Source organism: Helianthus annuus, chromosome 5 (assembly GCF_002127325.2).
Source record: "Helianthus annuus cultivar XRQ/B chromosome 5, HanXRQr2.0-SUNRISE, whole genome shotgun sequence".
Lineage (NCBI taxonomy): Eukaryota > Viridiplantae > Streptophyta > Magnoliopsida > Asterales > Asteraceae > Helianthus > Helianthus annuus.
The window spans coordinates 113,209,606-113,219,007 of record NC_035437.2 but is presented as its reverse complement, the minus strand read 5'-3'; the positions used below and the strand labels follow the sequence as shown (position 1 = coordinate 113,219,007).

At 34.3% G+C, this 9,402-nt stretch overlaps 1 protein-coding gene across 1 annotated transcript; it reads right to left on the bottom strand.

The window, feature by feature from the left end:
* Window positions 1–438: 438 nt before the first annotated feature.
* On the bottom strand, window positions 439–1,556 carry LOC110943478. Its single transcript, XM_022185227.1, has 2 exons — window positions 1,022–1,556; window positions 439–902 (listed from the first exon to the last, which is right to left on the bottom strand). The coding sequence occupies exons 1-2, from the start codon at window positions 1,554–1,556 to the stop codon at window positions 439–441; spliced, it is 999 nt and encodes a 332-aa protein (XP_022040919.1).
* Between the last annotated feature and the right edge of the window lie 7,846 nt (window positions 1,557–9,402).

The window sequence follows — 9,402 nt, the reverse complement described above, 5'->3', positions numbered from 1 at the left end:
ACGGGAGAGATTAGAGACGGATAAACAAAAATTTCTTGTATTAATTCGGTAGCATAACATTACAAAGCGCCCGATTAAAACCTAACCGAACCATACCAAAGGAGCATACATCCGGGGAGAGACCAAGTGGTGATCTCTCCCCCAAAGTCTAAAACCGTCATCACTTTGCAAATGAACCAAGGGGTGGTATTTATAGCACATCCACTTTCACTTGCAAACACACACGGTCAAACAAATAACCCTCTCGTTTAGCCACTTCAAACGAGCGGGTCAATACACGTTCGTTTGACCGTTTCACTAACTATTACATAATCAGCATAAAGTAATTCTAATCTATTCCAACAACATCGGTCACAAAAACTGCACCAACAACGAGCCGTATCCACAATAAATTGCATCAACAGTATTATAAAATAGAAACCGCTGAATTCAAAAAGATCATATGGAAACAGAACATATATCCGATGGTGATACCGAACTCTCCACATATTCTAATGAATGCAGCCTCCCATTTTGGTCAAAATCCCTCAACAACTTCACCACCATATGCGAATCTTTAAACATGTCGTAGATGACGAATTGTTGTTCAGACAGCTGCCACATAAGCAGTTTCCCATCATCCAAGATACACATCCTCACTACACAAGATGCATATGAAATTAGCATTGAGAACCGTGATTTGAACGAAAGCACTGTATTCCATGATTTCCCAAAACCATGTTCGTTCATCACCCTTAACTCGTACCCTTCCACATTAACTTGAGAGCAAAGCATGCAAAGGCGGCCTTTGTATGTACCCAAACGTATGAGGCTACGTCTATCTGGAATTTTTATCTCTGAAAATACCATCTTCTTGATATCAAGAGCTAGGATCAATGGAGTTCGGAAATGCACCGTTCTCACTGCATTCCAATACAAAAGTCCATTTACAAAGATACCTCATAGCTGTTGGAAACAAAATAGTCCCCGATTAACTTGGAAGGTCTGCTCCATGACATATATTTAAGACTAAAAACCTCACAGGATTTAGAATCAACCTCACATGATTTAAAACGACCACAGCAATTATCTTTTAATCTAACAATCTTTAAGTCATCTGCGGTTGTGCCATAGCCAAATCCATACACATAGTTGTTATATGGATCAAATTTTCGTGAATGAGGAAGTTCCTTGAACTCTCCCAAGAAAGGGTTGTAAAGAACTGTATCATCCTCAAACAAAATGTGATCGATGATCGGGTTATCATACTTTAGGACTAAAACTAGTATCCCCTTGAATGACCCAGCAACAGTGATATCTCTATACCTTTCAGGGTTAATTAAAGGATCGGAAAGCTCGATCATCAATGGAGCGCATGTGTTGTCTATGGCTTGAAATGGAAAGCTGGGGAGAAAGATCATCGGTCGTGATCTCAAATTCATAAAGTTAGGATCCGATATCTGTCGCATCCATAGCTTTGATAAACATTTTAACTGCACCAAGGGTTTTGTTACTTTTGTAGGCAATCGAAGAAATATTTGGTGAAGAATCTGTGCAGATAGATACATATCCGCCATTGATGATTGATAGTCAACTGAAAGGAGAAATTAAATTATCAGTTTATGAATCAAGTAAATTTAAAAAACCCTAATTACCGTGCATCAATAATCTTATAACAACTTTTAGCAATGTTATAAATGTAAATGAAATCCCTGCATCAATATAAGACTGATTCCAAGCAACCAGGGTAAATAATTGACGGATAAAACTAATGCATCCAAAACAAGTATACTGAGCAAATTCTGACTAAAGTAATTGAGCATCAAGAAAGAATTTAATAATGAAAGCTATCTGTGATATAACAAATCAACAACAATCACTAATCATCAAAGAAATGAACAGGCTAACTATAAGAAGCGTATTCACTTAATGCATTTTTTTTCAACTAGTTACACAGTTGGAAAATCCACCAAATGTAAAGATCTTAGAACAGCTGAATCCATAATTTCTTGTACAGTTGTGATATCTTCTGTCAAAATAAGTAAACAGAAAATGGCAAATTTTTAAAACTGTCTGGGTGGAATTGATGCAAAATTTTTGTTAATCAATTTTGTTTTTGGATAGACGCAATTAATTAAAAATGGGCTATTTTTTTAATGGGCTGGATCTGCTTGACCAGCCTGCTCTTTTTATTCAGTTCATATTGATTCGATTTTGCGGTTAAGGATGTTGTGAACATGTGAATTTACTCAGAATAACTTTTAAACAGTTCTGGCATTTGCTATTTAACTATGTTCTAAGAGCATTTTTAGGAAATAACATCATGCAAAATTCAACTATAAAATTTTACCACCTTGATATTGCGCAACTTTCTTTTGGGCTTGAATCATGGCCCGCTTTCCCATTCCACGTGGACGCGATTCACGCACTTGTTTGGGCGTCTCGCTGCCTGAAAATACTAAGGAATGACGTTACATGTGATGTTCAAATAACCATGTCAACATTACATGTTATAACAACTTAAAAAAGCTCAGAAACTGAAAACAAAAGCCGAACCAAGATTCAAGTATGGTTCAAATGATTTTAAGCTTGTAATTTTACCATCTTGTTCTTGCTCAGCTTTCTTTTGAGAACTCTTTGCGCGCGGACGCTTTCTAGGTGGCATCACAAATGGTTCAAGCAATTGCCTGAAATATTTTCTCAGCTCCTGTGACAGTAAAAGAATAAATAATGAAGAAACAGAAAACACTAAAAGTTGGTATTCTCTCTCACATCATGTACTATAATTTGTAGATTTATATATACTATTAGTGAGACTCTATCTATTAGGGGTGTTCAAGATCATTTTAATTTCCCAACCCGTATGAAAATTTCAGATATCCGAAAATCGAACTTTGGATGCAGATATTTAAACGGATACGGAAATTTAAAAATCAAACAAAATAAAACCATTTCTTGCATAGAATTAAACTAAACTCTTTTTCAATATTTCAAGGATCGTATGTAAACAAAAAGCGTATTACAAATTTATAGATAAACTCAAAGTCAAACAATTCAAACAACAAAAAACATTCAAAATGCAACGATTTAATATTTACTTTTTGAATTTTTACTAAATTTCTGATTATTCAGATGAATTTTTTAGAGTCCACATCCGAATCAATTACGAAACATCAGATTTTCAATTCGATTTTTATGGATAATTCGGATTTCGTTACGGATTTTGTAATTTTGGTGCGAAAAACAAAATGAAATAAAGCAGAAGCAGATTGAACCATCGAAAATTCACATGATTGAATAACAAAAGATCAAAGCTACTTGCTAAACATCTAAAGATTAAAGCGACCTTTAAGTGGTATGAGAGCAGGCTTTATATAGAGAGTGCTCTTACCGTTGTAGACTTCGTGTTGGAGGTTAGATTTATAGATCAGTTTTGTTTAATCTAGAGAGTTTTATATTTTCTAGGATTTTCTCATACTTTTCTTATGTTTTTCATGGATTCTTCATCTATTTCTTGATTTTTCATGATGGATGGTGATTAGATTTTAGTTGTGAGTGTTTGTTCTTGATTGGATTGTTGAGATTGTGTTCAGAAAGTGTCAGATCTAAAAGTTTTCTGCATATTGCATATTCTCTGGGTTTTTGAAGAAGATTACCGAGGTAAGCAATCATTATTCTTCAGATCTATTTTTGGATTGTTACATTCACAGAGTTTACATTTGTGTCCTTATTTGTTCTTCTGAACTTATTGATGACCTAGTGTGAAGTCACACTTGGGAAGTAAATTCAGAAGCTGATTGTTTTGTCCGAATTTGGATATAACCCCTGTCAGTACTTGTGTTTTTTTGTCCGAATTTGTCCAAAATACATTATCAGAGTTTGTGCAATTGGTCAGAACTTATATTCCTTGTTCTGTCCAAATTTAGATTGTCAGAATTTATCTTGTTCGTCTGAACTTAGGGAATTGGTCAGTACTTACTCTCCTGTCCGAATTTAGAGTGTGTCAGTACTTAATTTCTCTTGTCCAAATTTAGAATGGTTAGTACTTAAACTCTCTTGTCCGAGTTTAAGTGTGAGAACTTATTCCTTCTTCTTGTCCGAATTTATAAGTGTCAGTACTTAATCATTCCTGTCCAAACCTACCTTCTTTGTCCGAATTTGTTGAGTAGTATTTGTCAGAACTTGTGATCTTTAACCAACTGGGGTAGCCCAGTTGGCCACCGACACCCACCTCTTCTTAGAGGTACCAGGTTCGAGTCTTGGGAGTGACATATGTCGCCCAGGGTAAGAACTCGGCAAGGGGAATTCACCGCGGAGCTAGCTTGGTCGGGTAGCGGCTCCCGGAGTGGGATCACTCCGGCGGTTGGGAGGACCGTGCACTATCCCCCCCCCCAGAACTTGTGATCTTTGGTCCGAATTTGTTGGTTTGTTGAGGTTTCAAGAGTATTTGTTCACCAAGTGTTTTTTTGAAAAGTGTTAACAATTTTTGAAACCAAAATCTAGTAAAGATGGAAAACAACTTGAACACTGTTGTTCAAAGTATGAGACACAATAACGAAGTCGGAAGCGTGATAAACCTCCCGTGCTATTGAATGAGTTAGATTATCCTGAACGGAAGGGACAGTTTGAAAGATACATCAAAGCCAAAGATTTGAGAATGTGGTTATGTATGAGGTCAGGTCAGGCAGACAACCTGCGCGAACTTTAACAATTACCACTTAGCTCGCTTTAACTGGCGGTCAAAGAAAGTATTACGAATGCCAAGAAAAGGCCATGTCTTTGATCACAGTGTTGTTACCACAATTTATCCGACACACTTTCAGTAACAAAAACTCATCAAAGGAAATGTGGGACAGTTTGAGCCATAGGTATAAAGGAAATGAACTATTCAAGAAAAGAAGACTCCATAGACTCAAGACTCAATCCATAGTGTTTAAAGCTACAAAAGGTGAATCGATAGATGACCTGGTAAACCGATTCTACCATTTGTTGAGTGAATTGGATCGCAGTCAACTAGGACTGTATACAGAATTCGAAAAAGTGGAAAAATTTCTAAATTGTTTAGCGAAACAATGGAGTATGTTTTCTACCTTAATCAAAGAAAGTGCTCACTATAAAGAACGCACTCTTGATCAAGCAAACCAGAAAATGAAAGGTTATGAATGGACCTTGGAAGATCAAGACTCTGATTCGAGAAGCTTCAAGATCCTGTTTTGTATGGAGCAAAGCAAGTTGAAAAGGGAAGTAATTCAGGTGTTGCTTTTATTTCAGAAGAAACTTTTCAAGAAGATCCTACAAACCAAAGTGCCTTTGTTGTTGGTAGCAATAGTGGATGTAACGCTAGTGGAACTCACATATGCCATGGAACGTCGTCGTCAAATGTTAGACAAAGTGAACAAAGCTTGAGTGTTCCTAAAATTGACTCGCATTGTCTAAAACTCATAGAAGAAAACATGGCACTTATTGCATCGTTCATGACGGCATTTGAGAACTTTGCACTTAGAAAATTAGTTGAACCATCGAGCCTCGATGAAGATCTTGATCAAATTGATCAACATGAAATGGAAGAGCTTGTGTGACACTTCGGGTTTTCCAGGATGTTTCTTTTATGTTGTGACTATGTGGGTTAATTGCGCATGCCATATATATATATATATATAGAGAGAGAGAGATTATAATTTTAGAAAGGGGTCGCACATTAGACACAAGTGTGCACAGCCGCACACTTCCTCTTTGTCCCGTACACTCACTCGTCTTGGGTTGGCAAGCCGCACACTTGTTATGGAGTCTAGGCCCAATCAGCAAGCCCACCATCCACCCTAGTGGAGCCGCACAGTGTTATGGACCGCACAAAAGCCATGTGTGCGGCATCTTTGCCCTCACTATATAAATATCCGCTGCCAATGTATAGGGAATGTTCCCCAATCAAACTGAGGACAGCAATCCCTAATAACATTCTCTCTCTCTCTCTCTCTCTAAAAACCCTAGAACATCTCCTTCTTTTTGGGAATTTGATGAAGACCATAGCATCGAAGATCAGCAGCAATCATACTTTCCTTTTCCTTTCTTTAAAGCATCATCCTCTTCATTTTATCGCACAATCTCACATCATAACTTCCAGTTTAGTTAATGAAATTTATGTTATTGTTGGTAACAATTTGATTATTTGTTTGTATGTTATGCTTAGAAGGACATACTAGAATGATGCGATGACTATATGACGTTAGGTGGTAATCATTGTTGGAATGATAGTCACAAAAATCTAATCTTGTGTTCATGGTTATGTGCTTGATGATTTAAAAGATCTAGGATATGTTAGAAACAAGACTCAAAATTGTTTTATTGTGCATATTGACCGATATTGGGAACAAAAGGGGATGTTCAATGCTTGCTGTTGAAAAACAACCATGAATCTATTCTTGGTGATGTATATGTGATGCAGGTGTATTAGTAAAAAGTTAGTGCATGATGTAAAAGTCTAATGAAAGTGTGGTAAATGTTCATAATAAGAATAGAAATCTAGATCTATTAACAAAAATAGCGGGATTCATTGAGACGTTTGAGAGCTACAATCCTAGCATATGAGAAACACACTTATATAATCTAAACACATACAAAAAAAAAAAAAAATTGAAGTATCTTCTACTTTTTATATAATACAAATTTACATGTCAATAAACTTTTGGTGAAAATATATAGATCACATTATTAACTAAAAATCACACCTTAATATTATAATTTAGTTTTAATCCATATAAGATTTATAAAACTATATTTTTTAATTCTAAATTTTACACGTAGGCCTGGTTATCCTTTTTTTTTTTTTTTTTTTTTGCAATTTTGCCAAGTTGTTCGAACGGATATGGATTTTACCTTTCTCAATTGAGCCATTGAAACGCCATGAACAATCAACATGCTATAGTCTGCTCCTAAATGATTAGCCAGATCCATTTGTGATGTGAAATCGGTGAATTACACCAAACCTAACATTTATAACCAATAAAATAAGCACAAGTCGCAAAATCCTCATAACTACACGTCAAATAAGGAACAAAAAAATCCTGATAACTACACGTCAAATAAGGAACAAAAAAACATGTGTTACAAATTCTTCTTCACTTGTTTATAGATTAATTCTAGAACATGCTTGTACAAAAGTAAAAAATTCAAAAAATGTATTAGGTAATGAGTTTCTTAATTTTTCAAACTGATTTGAGTTGGTATGCGTATATGTTACATCAACACCAACAACATCAAAACATAGATGTCCATAACTAATTAAACCAAAATTCTCAAATTAGTACATCTGAAAACAAACCCTGTTTTGTATAAATGTAAAGAAAGAGTATGAGGTCAATCAAATTAGATAAAAATAAAATAAATAAAAGCTCTTACATTTGCACTGAAAAAGAAATTCCATCTTTAGGGCCAACATATGGATGAATGAGAGAAAACAGGGTGCGGCGGTGATTATAATGAAAATGGTATTGTCTTCGTTTAAATAGAAAGTCTGGGGTTACCCTAATGCAAATTTTACTATAATCACCCTAAGCATTTTAAAACCTTTCAAAATGGAACGGAACTATTATAGAAAATTTCATTTTGATCTATCATAAAGCAATTAAGTTATTCTTTTACTAGTAAATTAGAGCTTTTGACCTTTAGGTATAGTGTGAATTTCACTTTTCATCCTAAATATACCGAACCGACAAAGTTGATCATTTATGTTCATATGTTGTGATTATTTTCATGATGTTGTTTAACCACTGTTAATTTTGCATGTAAAGTTCGGTCACATGTCTTGCACATTAATAGGGCAAATTGGATTTTTTTTACCTTTTTAATGAAAAAAGTAAATTACGTTTTTGGCACATGCGGTTAAGTTACTTTAACCCTATCAGCTCAAAGGAATTTATGACAGTTTGGACCCCAATGCCATTTTCCTAACTTTTTTAGCCTCAAAAATTAACCCCACTCATGTTATTCGTTAAAATCCAGTTACCACTATTACATGAGGGTCACTTTACTCAAATCTTATTTAATATAAGAGGTAAATTAAAATATGAAGGACACTAACTTATAAACCCGTGTATTACACACGATTAAAAGAAATCTAGATTAACTATTATTTTAATTTGTAAGTGTTATAAACCCGTGTATTAGTAGGGTTGAATATATAAAAAAAGTAAATCAGAAATTTCTGTATATTTTTATCACACGATTAAAGAATATAATAATATTATAATCTGATACAATAATAATTCATGAACTTTATCACACGTGTTGAATATATAAAAAAGTAAATCATAAATTTCTATATAATCTTTTACATTCATAATTCATGAATTTTATCACACGGGGTTGAGGAAATATAAACTATATTCTTATAAAAATGTGTAACACCATTAATAAATGTAAACACTAAATGTAATAATATTATAATCCCATCATATATCATATATCTGAATATGTTTATTGTTGATGAGTATATCAATTATTTTATAACTTACAATATTACTAAAATTTTATGTACCATAAATTCAAGGGATATTGGATTTAAATAAACTTTCACCAATTGGCCCATAACACTTCCAACTTTGGATTTGTACACCAACACTCACAACTTTCAACTTATTGGCCCATAACACTCTCTAACTAACTATACCCTAACCCAGTTATGATATCTGCTGCCACATTAGTTGCCATGTCATAAAAAATGCCATGTCAGCACCACATCAGCTGCCACGTCATAAAAAATGCCACATAGCTGACACATCATATGCCACGTGAGCAAAAATGCCACATCAGCAAAAACTGACTGGTTTAGTTAGTTAGGGGGTGTTATCGGCCAATAAGTTGAAAGTTTAGAGGGTTGTACAAATCGAAAGTTGGGAGTGTTATTGGCCAATTAGTGAAAGTTTGGGTTATTTAAATCTAATATCCTTAAATTCAATGGTTTTTTTGTTTACAAGATTTGTGCAAAGGTGTTAAAATTATAATATTAGTGTATTATTATATAACGTCTTTGTTATAATAATTATTTTATACTATGTATAATTGTTATTTTATAATATTAGTATGTTTGACCAAATTTTTAAGGTAAGATTTAATTGACACACACACACACACATATATATATATATATATAAACGGGATCCGGAGAAAACGCTCAAAAGTGTGAGAACGGTGAGAACGCATACTGACCCAACACGTGTCCCGTGGCATTCAGAAGGGCGGAGGGGCTTTTTTGTCTTTTCATTCTTCTTTTATTTTCACAACGCGGTATAATATTTTCTGGCGTCTAAGTTTTTTTTGGCGTTAATTGTATTTATTAAACTTTTTGGTGTTTAATTAATTGTTTTTGTATCACATATATAATTTTTTGCGTTATATCGTTTTCTGGTTAAATTTTTTGACGTTTGT

Bases quoted from the DNA above. Each gene is read 5' to 3' on its own strand.
- LOC110943478 (XM_022185227.1), bottom strand. From the start codon at position 1,556: ATGGCGGATATGTATCTATCTGCACAGATTCTTCACCAAATATTTCTT. The intron at 903-1,021 runs GTGAGGTTTTTA...ATTGGAATGCAG, and splicing joins TGAGGTTGATTCTAAATCCT to TGAGAACGGTGCATTTCCGA.